This window comes from Carlito syrichta, unplaced genomic scaffold (assembly GCF_000164805.1).
Source record: "Carlito syrichta isolate Samal-C Ts95f unplaced genomic scaffold, Tarsius_syrichta-2.0.1 Scaffold287916, whole genome shotgun sequence".
Lineage (NCBI taxonomy): Eukaryota > Metazoa > Chordata > Mammalia > Primates > Tarsiidae > Carlito > Carlito syrichta.
Window position 1 is genome coordinate 511,871 of NW_007232012.1, and position 19,515 is coordinate 531,385.

The following is a 19,515-nucleotide window of genomic DNA, read 5'->3' on the forward strand; positions in this document are numbered from 1 at the left end:
ATAGATTCCAAGTCTGATAAAAAGGAAGTGATAAGTGAAGAGGTCCCAGTGGAGTTAGAGGTTAAGTTGGGGAACTAAAACTAAAAATTTCAAGAGGGTAAAGGACAATGACCCAGAGGTTAGCAAAATGACATCAATTTTAAGTCTAGATGGCATAAGATTCAAAACCAGGAGAGAGAAAAGGGAGGCTGGGAAGAAGGAAAAGAGAATGTCCTAGAACAGTGATTTTCAAAAGAGAATGTCCTGGGAAACATTATGGCTCCCTGAAATCCTTACCTGAACTCTGAAAGGTCAAGATTATTTTCATGATAATATGAAATAATTATTTGCTTTTTTTTACTCTCATTCTCAAAGAGTACACAGAGACATTTTCAGAGGCTACATGACATGTAATGAAGATACCACTTAGACAGCTAATGAAATCTACATATTCTATTTTTTTTCTAGAATTATCTACGTTGGTAGGTTTAGTGTATAACTAAGTTTCTGTATTCTCTTCTCTCTCAAACTTGCTAATTGTGCTTTTTCCCAGCTACATACAATTACTCTTGTTAGTGTTGCCCATGGATCTCTACTCTGCTAAATCCCATGATCATAACCCAGTCTTTCTCTTACTAGAGCTGTCATCTGAAATATTTGATTCTGTTTGATTATTTTCTCTTTGAGGACTTTCTTTTTTGGCTTCCAGACTGACTTAGTTTGTTCTAAATACTTCTGTTGTGATCTCAGTGGCTATCTTCAGTTTATATCTGCTATAATCTCTGAAACCTTATTCCTCAACAAATTGTTATTTAGAAATCCAATTTTTCTGTGTACCAACAAAGAAGCAAAATAAGAAATAAATAGACACTGCTGCGTTGTTCTGCAATATTATTAAAAATGTTTGAAACTTTTCTAAATTTTTAAATTTTATCTAAAAGTTAATATTTTATTCCAAAATTGTTTAAAACATATTTTCCTTATACTAGTGATGGGTCATTAGTTTAAAAAATGAAAATTAGAACATCACCTGTTCAATCCACAGCTGCATAATCCAAGTCTAAAGACAGTGTCAAAGAGAAATATGATGTATCAGAATTCTCTAATGGAAGGGAGAACTCTAAAGAAACTGGGCAAAATTGTAAGTGAAAATTCAAAAATAAATAAGACTATCATTCCCTCAACTTCCCCCCAAATGTTAATAACTTCACCTTACTGTGTCTTATGCAACAAAATATTTTTGAATAGTATTTTATCAGTTGTAGGTTCAATGAGAACAAATACTTAAGAGTTTAAAGAAAAATAAATTAAGTACTTTAAATGAAGATGTGAACAATTATTTAAAAGTCAGCAATTACTTGGTATAGACTTATAAACTAGAAACAAGAAAGTCAGTGAAGCATCCTCCAGGGCATAATGACACCAAAGTGGCTAGAGAAATGCACCCAATTGCTGGGGGAACTAATAAAACCTTGGGCAACTGACAATGCTGAATTCCTGCTAGATGAAAAAGTCCCTCAAAGAAATCATAGCACTGTCACTTTTCAATGACATAGTAACACTTCAAATTAAGGAGTTGGTAGAGAGTCAGTATCTTGTCTGCAAACTATATTCTTGTCTTGCAAACTAATGAATATACAGGTGTGGCTGGACCTGTTGTTTTACTTGTATTCATCTGGTTTCAGCAGTAACTAACCATTAAGGATCTTTTATGTGAATGTTTGACCACAAACACAAGAAGGGCAAAAATATCCATTTTAAATTTATTATTACTAATACTATTTTTTAGAGACAAGGTCTTTTTGTCACCCAAGCTGACGTTCAGTGACACAATCACAGCTCACTGAAGCTTCCAACTCCTGGGCTCAAACAAGTCTCCCACTGCAGCATCCCAAGTAGCTGGGACTACAGGTATGCACCACCACGCTCAGCTTTTTTTTTTTTTTTTTGGTAGAAATTAGGTCTCAATGTTTCCCACACTGGTCTTATGAACTTTTAGCCTCAGCAATCCACCTATCTTGGCCTCTCAAAGCACTAAGATAAACAGACATGAACCAGCACACATGGCCTAGGAAGTGCTGAAATATTCAAAATATTGAAAATTTTTGTGAATCTCATAGTTTATTCTAGAACATCTATGTTCACATTTTCACTCATGATGCAAAGCAATTTTGGACAAAAATGGCAGGCACTTTAGCACAAATCAAGGCAGTGGCACTAAACTTACTAGTGGTCATTAAATTCTTCTCTTCCACACACTTCAGGAAAAGAAAAAAAAAGGTCAGTTTAACTTAAGAAGCTTGATGAAACAGCAAAAATTTGTTTTGACTAAATCTTGATTTTGAATATATGTCTTCTATTTTTTTTTTTTTTTTTTTTTTTTTGAGTTGGAGTCTCACTCTGTCGCCCAGACTGGAGTGCAGTAGCATGCTCCCAGCCAAGTTGCCCAGGCGGGTCTCGAACCCTCAGACTCAGGCAATTCATTCACCTCGGCCTCCCAAAGCACGGGATTACAGGCTGAGCCACCGAGCCCGGCCAAGTATACGTCTTCTTAATATTCTATATGACTAACTACTATGGCTGTGTCAAAAAAAAAAAGCACCCCCACAACTGTTGGAGCTGAGAGCTAAACTAGCTGTTTTGTTCACTGAATACTGTTTTAAATAGAAATTATTACTAAAAAAAAACAAAAAGCAAAACAAAAAATATATGGTTATCCAGATTTAGATATCTGGGAGAGCTCTCCTCAAAAATAATCAAAGTGAGCCAGTTGTTATAAGGAAAACAACAGGTGAAATTTGTTGCCAATGAAAAAAATTCAAAGTTTTGAGTAAAATTTGCATTTTGAAAAACTGATCTGCCACAGAGAGTGTGACAATTGTCTAACGTGATCAGTGGTGACACTAACGTATGTGATTTTTTTCATATTGTATAATTAAAGGTATCAACATTTGGAGGTTCTACATAACTCAATAAACCAACATTTTTCAAATGACCAATACATGATGTTACAAAAGCATGCGTGAATAAAAGATTCACTCGAAGTATAAAATGGACCGACGGATTTTAATTTAACAGTATAAAAAGTTCACTGATATGATTTAAGAATTTTTATAATACCAGATCAAAGAATAATATCCACAACTGTCTGTAAAAACTACAAAAACATGTTTTCCAACTACATATCTATGTAACATAAAGTGTTCTTAATATAGTTTAATCAAAACAATGTACCATAACAGATCAAATGCAGAAATAGCTATCAGAATTCAAGAATATATTAAAAAGAGTTAACTATGAACCCACTCCTCTCAAAAATTACTTTTGGAAAATATAGTTATTTCTCATTAAAATGTTATTTATGTTATCACGCAAAGGATATTATAGCATTTAAAATGAACATTTATAAAAATTTCAGTTTTAATTTCTAATATGGCAAATACTGATAGATAATATCCTACACAAAGACTGTTTCTGGTCCCGAATAACAACTTTTTAAGAGCACTAAGGGGTTCAGAGACCATGAAGTTTGAGAATTTCTAGTCTAGAAATAGCAACAATAAAAAGCAAAGTTATTAACCCAACCATCAGGCGCAGTGGTTTGAGAGAGATGAAGAAAAAACAATCACCACTAAGTGGGATTCAGAAAAAGCAACATTCTCATACAGCAGCCTGGTTTCAGTAGAAGCAAACAGTGAAAGATGCTCCCCTCTCTTTTCTAAAACATCAGTTTTCCCATCATTATCAGACTGCTTTTCTCACATTGAGTAGTCTATTATTACTGGATCCTGAAAAAAAGTGTGGTAGCTGTAGCTAACAGTCCAGGTTAGTTTTCATACTTAGGGTCAATTTCTTTGAAAAACTCCAAAATATTATTTATACCAGCAAAATGCAACATAAGCAAGATTCTTCCTACCAATTTCACTTCCACTTCCCCCATCTTGAACACTCCATAAGATGATGCTACTCTCCGAGGCAACAGCAACCATTTTGTCTTTGTCTCCATGTGGACCTCCAACCACTTTTGCATTTAAAGCCACTCGCTCAATAGTCCAATCCAAATATGGGCTTGTAAACACTTGTTGCCATCCTGAAGATTCTTTGATTCTGGTAAGAAAGAATAGACACATAAGGCAGACTCAGTAGCAATTAAAGCAAAAATGCACCAAAATAAAAAGAAAAATTAAACAGCTATCCATCCACCTTGCTAATTATTAAATATAAAATGTTGTCGCTGGGCTCAGTGGTTCAGCCTGTAATCCCACGCTTTGGGAGGCCGAGATGAGTGGATTGCCTGAGACCGCGGGTTCGAGACTCGCCTGGGCAACTTGGTGAGACCTCATCTCTACAATAAATCAAAAAATTAGCCAGGTGTGGTAGCGCGTGCCTGTAATTCCGGCTACTTGGAAGGCTGAGGCAGAAGGATTGCCAGAGCCCAGCAGGTCGAGGTTGCAGTGGCCAGGAGCAGCCACTGCACTTCAATCTGGGTGACAGTGAGACTCCAACTCAAAAAAATAAAATAAAATAAAATGTTGTCAATATATGTCATCTACAAAGTCAGAATATCATTCTTGAGGTAGCCGGAATTTACATACATAGGACACATACCATTTAAAAGAGACTCAAGTTTCATATTTCTCCAAGAATTAGTTTAAGAAAGTCTTCCAGATTAAAAAAAAAACACTTAAAAAATAAAGATGGTTTTATCTTTTATGTTTCTACACAAAAACAGCACTACTATTTTCTATGGGTAGGAATTGTCAACAAAAATCAGAACTTTAGAATTATTATTCTTTTTAGTTATAATTCCTTTCAGTTATTATTATTATTAGCTGAAATAACATGAACTGAATCTACTGTTTTTTTGTACTTCAGATCAGAGTCTATCCAGGCAAACCAAGGTAAGGGAATGTGTCATATGTACTCCAGTACCTCAGCACAATTATATAATAAAGGGTGGGACTTTGAAAAACCTTCTCTGAGGACTAGTTTTTAAAGGTATAAATGCAAAACATTATAAAACTATTAATTATCCTATATGTAAAAATTAATGTAATGATTTCTTTGATAATATCTGTCAACTTTTAATTATTTTTTCTGCCCTATCCGAATTTAAGCTTTTCAGACATGATTTCTATGAAATTATATATAGAGAGATAGCCTTTGTACATTTAGAGTCTTAACAGTTATGTAATCAAAATAAACAAGTTAAACTATGAAATATCTATTTTTAAGGTTACACTAAACAAATAACACAAAATTATAAAGTTTCTCTTTGTTCTACCCAAAGAGAATAAACAGAAGACGAAGGAAAAAATTGTTCCTTTAAAAACTACCTGATGCCGGGCTCGGTGGCTCAGCCTGTAATCCCGCGCCTTTGGGAGGCTGAGGTGAGTGGATTGCCTGAGCCCGTGGGTTCGAGACCCGCCTGGGCAGCGAGACCTCATCTCTACAATAAATCAAAAAAAAAAAAAAAATCAAAAAGTCAGCCAGGCGTGGTAGCGCATGCCTGTAATTCCGGCTACTTGGAAGGCTGAGGCGGAAGGATCGCCGGAGCCCAGCAGGTCGAGGCTGCAGTGGCCGGGAGCGGCCACTGCACTCCAGTCTGGGCAACAGAGTGAGACTCCTACTCAAAAAAAAACAAAAAAAAAACAAAAAAAAAAACTACCTGACATACTGCAAAAATTAAATGTAGGCATCCATAAATGACGGTCACCTGATGACCTAAATAAAAACGCTTCAGCTTCATTTTCATTTAAATGTGTATGCTAAGTAACAAAACTATAACTGGAAAAAATACACAATTTAGCCTTCTTATTAATTTGAAGAATTAATGAGTTCCTTACTCAAACTTCAAAGAAATACAGAGAAAATGTAACAATTTTTCCTAAGCATTGTATAGTATGTAATTACCCGCTTTGGCCACCAAATGGGATTCACACGTTAAGATAAACAAATGGAAATAATTGTCTAATAAACTTTAAAATTTGACAAATATTGAGAAATGAGATGTAGATGTTTTAGGGACTATCAGACTGGGCACAAAGCAGGGATTGCCAGCACTTCAAGAATAATGACTACATGTTGCTCTATGGATGTGGACATAATGCTAGGTTCATGACAGTGGTCATTAAAGAGATGCTGAATTGATTTAATAAAGTGAATGATGTGAACTTGTGATTATTAACTTAGGAATATAAATAATAAAGCAATGTAATATCATCTTTTACAAAGATCATACTTTAGGATGTTTTTTACTATAACAATAGAGTATTATAAAATAAAAAGATGCCAAAAAAGGGGTAAAAGAATCAGAATGGCATATTTAAAAGAACTATAACAATTATAAAATTTAATTCTTCATAAAATATGTGAATTTACTTTTGCTTTTAAATTAAGTACAAAGAATAAATTATATTTATTCTATAATTTGTCATACAAGTAATACAAGGATTAAAATATGTAAAATTTTCAAGAACGAGTTCTGCTATTTCAGCCCTTCATCCCCTCTGAACCAACAGTCTGAAGACAGCATGCAAAGAATATGGTTATTTCCTACATTAAGACTGAAATGAGATACAGTAGAAGAGACATGCTCAACAATATTTTGAAACTTACTATAAACATACTGTACCTCAAATTGTAAAGGAATAGAAAAATATATCATAAGGACATTAGAGAGTCCAAAAACAAATCCAGGTATATGCATAAACATAAGCAAGATAAAAGGGGCTTTCAAATTCAGTAAGAAAGAATGATTTAGGTAATAAATCGTCAGAACATAATCAGCTATTCACTTACAAGAAAATAAGGTAATTCTTAAATCTCATACCATATACAAAAAAGTAAATTCCACATGGATAAAAGATCTAAAGTGGAATACAAGCCTTAAGAAGGCAGCAATTCGTATAACTATTCTTTGTTAATATAAGTAAAATTGTCAGAAGCTCAGCAAGAAATGGGACATAAAAATAACTTAGCAATGTAGAAAACTAGTGAATCTAGGTGAAGAGCTTACAGATATTCACCAGACTACTCTCCTTTTTAAAAGATTTTAAACTTATTGATATAAAAATTTGAGGTAAAATAACTTATAGAAAAGATTACACTTTTAAAATAGCTTAAACATTTATTTTTATTTTAAAATTTTTTTATTACCATTGTGTAAATGATTTAACTATATATGAGGAAATCCAGTAAGTCTTCAATTCTCTTCCTTCATCACTTTGCATGGTTATACTGCTCTGACATCACTGACACTCAGTGAAAGCAAAGTAAGACTGGTCAAAAGCAAACACAAAAAACTGAAAAGGTAATAGCATCATTCTTCTTGCATCTGTCACTATGAGTGAAATTCTGTGCAATACTGTGGTGTCTCTGGCAAGTAGCAGTCTTTAACACTGCTGTGCAATAACAAAAAGTTATGTTGTTATACATGGATCACTTATAATCATTCCACAGCTCCTCTAGAATGCCTTATCAATAAAAATATGTATATAATATTTAAACAAAAAAGTCTAAATGTCTTCACATTTTAGATCCATAAGAAGGTAAATGCAAAATGACACTAAAAAAATTCCTGTACCAAGTTAGTCTTGCTTCATATTAAAGTCATTCCCAAAGAAATCTTCCAAAAAATCATTTCTGTACTACTTAATAATCAAAATTAAAAATCCATAAAACACTCTTAAAATGGAAAGTTTGCACCTAATCACTACCATAAAAATATAAACCTGAGATTACTAATATAAAAGACTCTTTCTAGATATGGCAAACCTTTTATAAGCTGAATTTTTAAAAAATACATCTGGAATTCTTTAAAATATGTCTGTAAACATTAGAAGATATTTTAAATATTTTTATTTATTTATTTTTGTGAGTTGGAATCTCACTCTTGTTGCTCAGACAGGAGTGCAGTGGCATGCTCACAGTCACTGCAGCCTTGACCTGCTGGATTTAGGCAATCCTTCTGCCTCAGCCTTCCAAGTAGCTAGAACTACAGATGCATGCCACCACATTCAGCTAGTTTTTGTGATTTATTGTAGAGACAAGGTCTCACCAAGTTGGCCAGGCTGGTCTTGAATCCTCAGACTCAGGCAATCCTCTCGCCTTGGCCTCCCAAAGTGCTAGGATTACAGGCTGAGCCACCGTGCCTGGCCGACATTTTAAATATTTTTAAATCTATGTTGGCTATTCTTTCTTAGGCCAACTCAATAGTGACAAAAATATTTATATATCTTTGATTTTTCAGCAACTAAATGAAATAATAATCCAAGTTAGTCTATTCCAACCATTCTGGTGCTTCTACACCATTCTCTGTCATCAACATTTTTCACTGCATATAGTGATTTTGAACTGAGTTCTACTTTTTCCCTAATTAAAAAAAATCACTATTCTTCATTCCTTTTCAGTCTCTGAGAATGTAAGAATTAGTATAAACCAAACGACTCCTATGTTAGCCTCACACATTATAGATGTTAAACTATACCACGTGTGCCCACAACTGTTCTGCTTCACTACTTCATTACTACAAATGTGGTAGTTATGACTAACGTAGTCTTACTCTCCCGCTGCTGTAGAATACAAAAGACTGAATCGTCAGAAGTAGAAAATCATGAAGTTCACATGAATAATTACAGCTAAAGTCATGTTATGCTATGGACTCAGAAGCTAGATATAAGCAAGAAAGGATACATCAAGACATCTCAGTTACATCATAGTTCATACTGTTTGGGAAATATTTAAGACATATTAAGGCTATCAACAATATTTACCAAATAAGCTGTGAAAATAAAAGCAAACAAAATCTTAATTAGGTGACAAAGAAGTAGATGAAACATGCAAGGAAAAAAATTGATGACCAAAAGAAACAGCTATTCAATCCAAAAATATAAAATTACAGTTATTAAAAAGCAATACCCTGAAATAAAAAGCAAATCATTATTAAATATATCATACCTGTAACAGACAGCAAAATGGGCATATGCAGCTACAATCCAGTTATGATGGCCAGCTACTATTAGCACCTTTCGTGGATCCACAGGAAAGCCTGTTGATTTTAGAAAAAAATATTTTACCTTTTAAAACAGGGGTTGGCAAATTATGGCCTATAGGCCAATTCTAGACTGCCTGTTTTGGTGAAGTTTTGTTGGAACACAGTCATGCTCATTTGTTTATGTTATTTTCCATTATGCTTTCAAGTTGCAATGGCAAAGTAGATTAGTTCCAACAAAGACCGTATGATCCACAAATACGAAAATATTTACTATCTGGCTCATATTAAATAGTCTGTCTACCCCTGTTCAAAAGACTCAGAGCAAACAGAAGATCACATAACTTTTAAGTAAAAATTACATGTTAAATGAGACTTCCCAAGAGATAAATGCTAAATATGGATTTTAAAAAAGGGATGAGGCAAAAATGACATCATTAAAAGTAGTTACTCAATATTACCTAGAACTAAAAAACATATGTATTTTTCTTTTTCTATTTATGTATCTTTGCTTACCTAACCTAACAGTCTCTTCTCCAGTTCCAGAGAGAATAGGTTGTGTACCATTTCCCCGGGCTTCACCTTCTGTAGAATTTAGTCCATTCCTGGAATCAGCAGAAGATCTAACTGTGTTGTTTATTTTACGACTAGGAATACCTATAAAGAAGACAAATTTATTCCTAAGTTTACCTTCCAAAAATTAAAAGTGTCACGCCATAACAAAGAAACATAAAAATGTGAATTTCATTATAGCCAAAACACAACTTCCAAAATAGAAATTTACTGTAAATAATTACAATACAAAATGAAATAAAAATACAACAAAATTCTTTCAACAGATTTCTGGTATTTGTCATATTATTTATAATAAATAAGATTAAGATTTATCACATTATATTCCCCTTTTATCTAGCCCTAGGTTGTTCTATCAGTGGATCATTAATTCCTTCAGTCTGTTAGCCACTCTTCACGTTCATGGTGCAGTTACTATGTATTAGGTACTATGTATTAATTTAACGACTTTAGAACTGAATTACCTCATAATTTTAAACATCTTTTATTCAACAAGGAAGCCTTTTTAAAAATGACATCTTGCACAGAAGCCCACTGTAGCACAGGTAAAGGAAGAACTCCTCTAACTAACTTAAGTGGGGATGATATGACACCGACATCTCTGCAAAGAGCCTTGGTTTCTCCAAAAAGGAGTTTCACAACAACAGGGTTCAGCAAACTATGGGCCATGGAAAGTCCAGCCCAATGGATGTTTATATGTAAAAAGTTTTTTCTACTTAAATGTTTGTACTTGCTTAATGATAAAAAAAGAATTTTTTAAAAGACTTATAAAGCAGAAATACCTGGTGGAGGCAAGTAACCATGAAAAAGGACACTGCCACAAGATGAACGCTCCAGTTCTTCACATAAGAGAAGCCTTCTTACTAAAAACATTTCAAAGCAAACTTGTCAAGAGTACATGCAAACAGAAAAACAGCACTCCATTTTTATTTTCTCTAGTTAAAGAGGATAAGGAAAGAAAAGGAACATGTTTAAATTAAGTCAGAGTTGACAATATCTTTTTACTATAAAAATCCACAAAAACTAAGAACTGAACTATTCCATCAAAAATTAGGACCTACTGTAAAACATATTTCATTTGGGCAAGTTTAGTGCACAAAGGGTCAAATCATAAATGCAAAATATTAAGAAAACATACCTAATGGAGTGATTCCATAAAATTCTGCTTCATGCCTCAGAACATTAATACTCACTCCCCTTAAAGAAACAAATGAATGATGTAAATTCTCTTATACTAGAAATCTGTATTATCATTTAAAACAAACAGAAAGTACTAGATTCTTAATGTGAACAAAGTTATAAGGCTTTAAAACTTACTTTTCTCCTGACATTATTTCTAATATCCTTTATCATTTGGGAAAAAAAAAATCTATATAAAACTCCATATAAATATGTTGTGTACTACTTGAAATCCATTTATATATATATGAATTGGATGACTAAATGAGAGATTAGGGTTCTATAGGGCTGGCACAAATAAATTATCCAGAAGTATTTGATAACGCAAATAAGAGTGAATATCATTATTTTATGGCAGTTATTGCTCTTAACTTTTTAACATAACTATCTCCATACATATTTTAACCTACCCAATAATATCATTAGCTTCCTGCGATCTATTTTTGTATACCTCACACACTGCCCTGCACAGTGTTTGATATAAACTACATAGTAATTGCTGAACAAATAAAATCGGAAAGAAAAAGACCAACCCATGGAAGGGATATGCTATCCAGATGAAGATGATGTTACTACGTAGTAGTACAGTTAAGTAATATGAAAATAAAAAGTATAGATTGAAAGCTTCAAAGTTTACAATACTTTGTATTTATTCTAGGTTTCCATTACAGTCTATTCTTACTTTAAAAATATTCCTGGGCCTTAGTAAACACATGCAATTGCAATAATAAATTTTTATTTGTGAAACTGGTTACAACTAATATCACATAAGATGTTAACACTCTCTTATTCAATTTCAAAACCATTTGTGTTAACAATACAGGGCAATTACAAGGTGGCTCAGGACACATACATAATAGTTATCGAGGAGCTCTAGTCTCCTGGGGAGGACAGACAAATATGGTAATAATACAGTATGAAAAGGACAATGTAAGAATTTTGTGCAAGGAACAGCATTAGAAGACAGTTGCTTGGTTTATTTTTAATTCCTTCCCATTTTCTTTTTTTTTTTTTTAATTGGCGTCTCACTGTGTCGCCCAGGCTGGAGTGCCTGCTGCGCTCTGGCGATCCTTCCATCTCAGCCTCCCAAGTAGCCAGAACTACAGGTGCCACACTCAGTTAATTTTTTATTTATTGTATAGACGAGGTCTCGCCAAGTTGCCCGGGCTGGTCTCGAGCCCTGGCGCTCAGGCAATCCACTCACTTCGGCCTCCCAAAGTGCTGGGATTAAAGGCTGAGCCACTGAGCCAGGCACCATTTTCTTTCAGAAGACAGCACTTAGAGAACTTAAATTTCCTAGGCCTCCCTAAGTGAAAAAAAGACAGTAATTTTTAAGAAAAGCACCCATGGGTGATGTGGTTGCAGGTCAGTCATAAAGACACTGACTATAAGTAAACGCTAATCAAATGAGATGGGTCAAAATGATTTTACTCAAGAAGTAAGTAGCTGGTAATGTATTCTCACCTCCAACCAATCCCAGGCCGAGAAAAGAACAGACAGACATTCAAAAAGCTTCAACGGACTCTCTTATTCATTCAATATATATTTAATATGTATATAGAATATGCACTGTTTAACACTAGGATATAGCAGGGAACTAACTAGACAAAAAAACTTGCTATTAAGGAACTTACCTTCTAATTAATATAAGCCAAAAATCACATATATAAGGAAGCAGCTAAAATAAACTAGATTTGTATAAGCTGTATCTTTAAAAAATATTAATAGATCCTTAGTGAAAGTTTATCAGGAATATATAAAATAAAAAAACAATAAAATACAAATTATACCTTCCTGATAGGAAATCAGACTATAATTCAAAATGGCAAATTTAGAGAAATAATTTAGACTGTCATTCATTTAATCATATAATTAACTCCTACTATGCATCAAGCACAGTGCTACATCCTGGGGATATATAGTATACTGTGCTTAACCTTTTGGAAAGTTAAAGTCTAATGAAAGACAGACTACTAAAAGAGTAAGTGTAATAATACTGTGTTAATTACAGTATAGGAAATTATAAATATCTATGCTAGGTGAACACAGTAAAGATCACTGAAGAAGTCAGGTTAAAGCTGAGACCAGAAAGGATTGAAAGTACTGAAGAGAAATTGAGAAGGGTCCAGATTATGGAGAAACAAGATCAAGTTCAATAACATATTATTATTGAATAATATAATTTTAAGCAGATCAGTAACTTGATAAGATTTTATTTTCAGAAGATGATTTCCGGCTGCAAAGTGGCAAATGAATCAGAGAGATGAAAGAATGAAGACAGGGAAACTGGTGAGGAAGTTGTAGTACTCTACAGGGAGGGAGGATAGGGGCTTGTATCTAGAGAGTTCAAAACTAAGAAAACTTTTAATCAAAAATAGTATTAGAAGAAAGAATTCTTCATAAAATATATTCAACTCACATACCTATCAGCTAGAATTACTTTTAAAAAGTACATTTCTTACCTTAGGTCCAGTTCTTTTGTCCGAAGAAAATTTAAAATGGGCGCAAATGCTGCTGGATCTCTATCAATAAATATCTATAAATAAAGAATTATTTAATTTTAAAATTACACATTAAACTTCTAACTTTAATATCTGTAACATTAACAGGGAACAAAGATTAAATTATTTAAATATTCTACTTCCAAGATTCCACTCTTAAATTATGTTTCTAAAATTGGAATGCAGCTATCACTGTGTGTATTAAGTGTGATATTGTATTGTTTCTCCCTGAAAATTTAATATTAAATTGTGACATTTTAATACATAGGGAAAATGTTATCTAATAAGCAAGTTTTTTCATTTCTATTTATTGATATCTTTGGTAAAAGTGACACCTGAAAAAATATTTTTACCTGAAATAGTCTAGGTTTCAATAAATACTTTGAAAACATTATGAATGATACTTTCTTATATTGTCAAATCATTAATTATTGGTGACAGAGATTGTGACTTACAGAATTTGTGATTTATATGTAAATCATTAAAACAACAATGTACTTGTATAATGCACCCGGGGCAATTAAGAGTAAATACTGCATACTGCTGTTAAAAGTAAAAGAGAATATTATGCTCATAACACTTTGACATTTACACATTTTCTAACCTGGAGTACGACAAAAAAAATTGTTTAACTAACAAGTACAGCACCACAGAATACATAAAAGAAAAAAAACAAAACGCTTAAAAATGTGAAATACATAATTGATAACTTTTTATGGGACTGTAAACTATTTTGCATCAATTACAAAAAGTACCCATAAAATTGAATGTGTTTCAAAGCTTATGTATACATAAACAGTGAGGTTCTTCTAAACTTCATAAATTCTTGCTTTTGTTTTTCTTAGAGCCAATGAAAAATTGAAGAAATATCACAGACTTGTGACAATCTTATTATTGATGAACTTCTTATAATCTCAGAGATTATAAAAAAACTTCCCTGTCTTACTTCATCTGCAAATCTTACCACACAGCAAATAAACACCGCTGATCACTTCTTTGCTCCTAAATGCAGCAATCATTTTTTTTTTGCACTGAAACTTTACAGTTCTTTACTTCCCTCACTGCACCATTCCTGTACAAGATCATAAAGTTATTCTCCAAAATAAAAAATTGTAGGATTTTACTAATTTGCAATCTCTTACCATTCCAAATCAAAATATTTTAATATTTACATTTATCTTTTTACTGTTAAAAGTTTCAACTATTAATTAAAGAAATATTTCCTCTACTGCCAGTATAAGCTCATATCCTACAATTTCCCTGATTATACATACTTAAAACTCTGAGTAAAATACTCCCTGTCTAGGACGCTTGTCTAGATAATTATGGAAACATATATGACAAGAAAAAACTATGCCACTTATATTTAATGGTTATTAAAATATTAGCTTTCCTATCTTCTTAGAGCAACTATATATTTGGACCAAGCATTATAAACATATATTAATTGATCTAATTTAGAAAAATATCAACATTATTATACTCACAGCACCGGTTTCATCTCGAAGTGTTGAAATTCTTCCACTCAGCAAACTGGAAGTCATTGACAATAATCTACAGTTAGTTTTTAAAATCTGAGTCTAAGTAAATATCCTAATTCTTTATCAAATGTCAAAGACCAGTAAAAATGAGTAATTTATCTCCAAGTTAAAAAATGTTTAAGAGTTAACATTTGTATTGACTTAACTGACAAGGAAAGCTATTATATTTTTGTAAATAAGCAAACATATTAAAATATACTAAAAAATTATATAAAATACCTGGAAAAAAAAGAATCTGGAATCCACATAAGCGTTTGTCTTGAGGTACTAAATCTGCAATTGAAAAATTATCTAATATTATAAATGAGGTCATGATTTGAAATTTCTGTATTAGTTTACTTGTTTTAAAATGCTGGCTAATGACTTATAAGCTGTTTTATAGTTAGGCAATATCAATATATTTATTACATTTAATACTTCTTAAATTTTGTTACTTTCAATTTACAATCAGGATTATTCAAGGAGTTCTCAACAAAATCAAACATTCAGTCTCCATCATGTAATGTTTCCTAGAACACTACTTTGAGTAAACTAATCTATAGAAGAATCAACAGTTAAACCATCACACCAAGTCTCAACCTCTCAGCATAACATTCAAAAATATCTTCAGGTCCCCACTTCATCTCTCCAAGACAAAGTTTGTTTTCCTCTTCTAATAAGACAATACTTCTTCATGTCCCCACACAATTTATGTTCACCACCATTTTGGTATCTTTATCCCAGCTACATTGCCCTCCCGATGTCCAATCCATCTTGTTTGGTAACACACACTCAAGTCTTACCTTCTCTGTAATGACTTTTCCAAATTTTCTATCCTATATGATCTTTTTAAACTTATAGAAAATTCACTGTAAATTATACATTTAACATTTTCTTTATATGTAGTCCAGCAATTTGCAACTGTTGTATCCATTCATATATCACTCAACAAAAACTTCATTGTTTTGAGATTAACTTCTATCTGCTTATTACCACCAATTCTAGGGCATCTTTATCAAAGTACAGGGTAACAGACTAGGACAATAAAGTAATAAATGATGTAAACTGATATGGCAAATAAAGCAATACAGCACTCATCCAGTCCAGGCCCAACCTGAATATTTGCATTTTAAAACATCACACTGATCTTCAATGTTACCTCAGACAAAAGGGAACCTAGCAGACCTCTATTTTCCACTCCACATTCATTTTCTGGCATTATATGAAATCTCTAAATGTATTTTTATCTTTCATACTTAAACTAAACAAAGTGATTGAACAGTGGCACTGGTTGCCATGAGCTATCTCCAGGAAACACAGGTAAACCTCAGCCAAAGTGGTTTGGGGATGTACCCCAGCCTGAGCAGGCAAATACTATATCACCTCGCTACTGTCTGCCACCACCTAAATCAGCAGTCTGGAATTATCAAAAAAATGAAACTGCTTGATTGTTGCTCATCGCAGCCTACCAAACCTCAAAATTCATTCCACTTCCCATCTTCACTTTCCAAGTGGGACAGAGAACAGCAGTCTGCAGGCTAAGCTGAGAACTGACTACCAAGGCTTATACAGAGTAGTCTCAGAGGTCTCATTCATCTCTCAATTTAGCAAGTCTACCCAGGTACCTCAGACAACAATGGCTCACAATATTTTGTATCTCATGATAAACAGATTATCCCTTAACACCGGTATTCACCTTTCAAACTCATTTCCAGGAAAACACACACACACACACACACACACACACACACACACACACAAATACACATTTTAAGGGGGAGATGACCTGTAACCACAAGTGTAATTCATAGTTCTTGGCACCTAGCACGTACTCAGTAAATGTTTGTTGAAATTGAGGAGTGATCATCATAACTATACATATTCAGTTAGATGTTTTGTACTGAGACAGTCATTCTTTTATATAATCTGTTGATCTTGTATGGTTGGTTACAAGAGCATTTCCAGAGTAAGTTAGTGTTGACAAATAGATGTCACTGAACTATAAGCCATTTAGTAGTATCAGTCTCAATGTCAGTAACAGGAGAAACAGTGTACACATGGTTCCACTAAAAGTACCTATTAGAGCTTTATTCTCAGTCTCTGACGACAATTTTCTATCATTATCTAAACATGCTTTCCAATTATAACTAAAAGATTATCTCCACTTCCTCCTATCTAAAGCCTTACAAATCTGTCAGGAAAGTATTCTCTCACCGACTAACTAAAGGAAAGACACTAAAACAGTTCATTTATTAAGACAAACTTACATGTAAACTACAATAAGGGGCACTTTAGAGAACACATAGAAGTTCACTACTAATTTCACAGGGTAAGGACAGTCTAAGTGCTTGTAAGCAGTTCCTATGCCCATTAATCTTAAGAAAGGAGTTAGTTTATTCAAGAAAACACTGCAAATATTCCTAAACATATTGCTTAGCAGACTCTTAAGAAAAAATGCAAAGTATATAGATTATCACCAATCACCAGAAACTGACATAGTCAAATAAAAGCAAATCCAAACAATGGTAAACTGAAAGATTCAAGGATTCACCATAACAAAGATTCACTCTTTTGGAGGTCATCAAATTAATTCCAAATAAGGACAGCTTATAATTTGCAACCTTTCATACTCACTACTCACTGAGCAAACTGTTTTCCAAATACTTCAATAATACTTCTTAGAAAATTATACATGCCTATTTAACGTCATATTATCAATTTCCATTTTAATCAGCTTTTTGGGGTGGGTTTGGTAATCTGGAATTTCTGGGCATATCTTCGCTAATTTTTTTTTAAACACCAAGCCTCAAAACTGGTCCCATATACGACTTCATGAAAACTAAGACATTTAAAATTACATATGATTAGCATAAGTATTTAAAATACATATGAAAGTCTATCTGTTTTTTATCTCATACCCCTAGTGTGCCAAAATTAGGGTCATGTGCAATCCCGGTTTCAGCAAAAGAATTACTAAAGAAATCAGCATATCCACAGTTATACTTCATGCAACTTGCCTCCTACTAAATTAACTTGGAAGCAAATTATTTACTCGGCAATGTAGATATTGATAATGTCACTAACCCTTGCATTTCACATATATTAGTTCAAATTCCTGTATCACTCCTATAGGGTTGGTACTATATTGTCATTTTAAATTTTAATAAAGTAAACATCAAAAAACAGTCTGTCCAAGGTTGCTGAGCTAATTAAAGTAAAGTCTGGGAACTGAAAATATCTGCCTGACTTAAAAAGCATTTTGTCCTTGAGTCCCTACTGGCTGGTCTTGGCCCTCTCTCATGGGGCCTGAAATCATATTTATCCATAACAAAATTAATCACAAAGTGAGTCATATTAGGTTTATTTCACTCTATTGCTTTCTTTTTGTAAATAATAAATATTAAAAATTCTAAATAAAACCTCAGCTTCTATACATTCTGAATCACAAAGTATTAAATTAATCCTAAAAATTAGTCATTTTGGAGCAACCCTCTTTCGGGTCCCCTCCTGCTGCGGGAGCTTTTCTGTCTTAATAAACTCCTACTTTCAAAAAAAAAAATTAGTTATTTTTATAATTCCTTTGAGTAAGTCCATTTTCATCTCTCTTCTCTTGGGGGGGGGGAAGATCTTACTCATAGCATATCTCTGTTCCCAATTACCTTTTTTTCTGAGTTTTATTCTATCACTTTAGAGCTTCAATTCTATGACACAAGTGGTTCCCAAAGATGGCAACTCCTCAACTTTAATGACAGTCACATCAGGAATTTTTTTCTCCTTTTACAGTAACTTAAGTGACTGTGTTACTCTGTGTTTTGTACAAGACATAGATGACTTCTAGATGTCTTCTAGCTCTAAACTGTTGCACTAGTATAGGATTCAAAGCAAATCTAGAAAAAATTTTGTATTCTTTGCTAGTATTAGAAAAATTTAGAACCTAACAATTTTTAAATGAATTCTGCAGACATTAACAAGATTACACTGTATTAAGTCACCCATTTTTAATATACACTAAACAATAATACCATGGAGTTTTTTATATTAATACTGTATGTTCTTTTGAATACCTGTAAAAAATATGTTAGTCAATACCAATTAGAAATCAGAGTAGAGATTTTAAATGATTATGCTGCTACTCTTCAGTATTAACACACTGAAGGCCTACTTTTACAGGATATTTCATTTTTACATTTATAAGTTATCGAACCTGCAATATTTTAACTACTCCATTTCTTACATTAGGAGATATACCTATTCTTTATAAGACTGTTACCTACGTAATTGCAATCATGCTGTAATTCCCAAACTTAAGCTATTACATGTTCAGGATCAAAGCACTAGAGAGAACATTTTTATCGCTATGCTTCACACTGTTGCTATTTTGCATTTTTTTAAAATGCTGGTTAAAATATTGGCTGAAAATCTTTCATATTCTCAAGTACAGCAAAATACACTAAATTCCAGAGCACTTCATTTGCTTATCTCCAACCAAAGCCTAAAAATTCACCTACCCCTTCTTTCAAACAGAGCTGGCAAACTCCCTTTTCTGAGAGAAGTGACTCATAATTTATAGGAAATCCACACAAACTATGATTTCCCCCCAACAAGCATAAAAACAGGCACAGAAAGGGAATGGAAGGCCAGAGAAAGGATAGTCAGAGCCTTCCGCCGGCTTACTCCGAGAGCGCCACACCATGCCAATGTCAAAACAGCAGTTCCTGGACACACTCCCCCAAAAGTTAAGAGATCCTTCAAACCCACGCCACTAAGAAAT

The 19,515-nt window shown here is 33.2% G+C and overlaps 1 protein-coding gene across 2 annotated transcripts in view; it reads right to left on the reverse strand.

Annotated features, from left to right (window-relative positions):
• KCTD3 (potassium channel tetramerization domain containing 3) overlaps positions 1-15,041 on the reverse strand; it is a 46,956-nt gene extending 31,915 nt beyond the window's left edge. The window contains exons 1-8 of one of the 2 annotated variants that reach the window (XM_021710014.1): positions 14,985-15,035; positions 14,712-14,757; positions 13,186-13,259; positions 10,683-10,741; positions 10,327-10,407; positions 9,488-9,628; positions 8,938-9,028; positions 3,896-4,086 (exon numbers count right to left, since the gene is read on the reverse strand). In XM_021710014.1, the coding sequence (XP_021565689.1) occupies positions 3,896-4,086; positions 8,938-9,028; positions 9,488-9,628; positions 10,327-10,407; positions 10,683-10,741; positions 13,186-13,259; positions 14,712-14,757; positions 14,985-15,013 (712 nt within the window). In that variant the 5' untranslated portion in view covers positions 15,014-15,035. Of the gene's footprint in view, positions 1-3,895; positions 4,087-8,937; positions 9,029-9,487; positions 9,629-10,326; positions 10,480-10,682; positions 10,742-13,185; positions 13,260-14,711; positions 14,758-14,984 lie in introns of both variants that reach the window. The other variant, XM_021710015.1, reaches the window with a different exon arrangement.
• Positions 15,042-19,515: the final 4,474 nt, after the last annotated feature.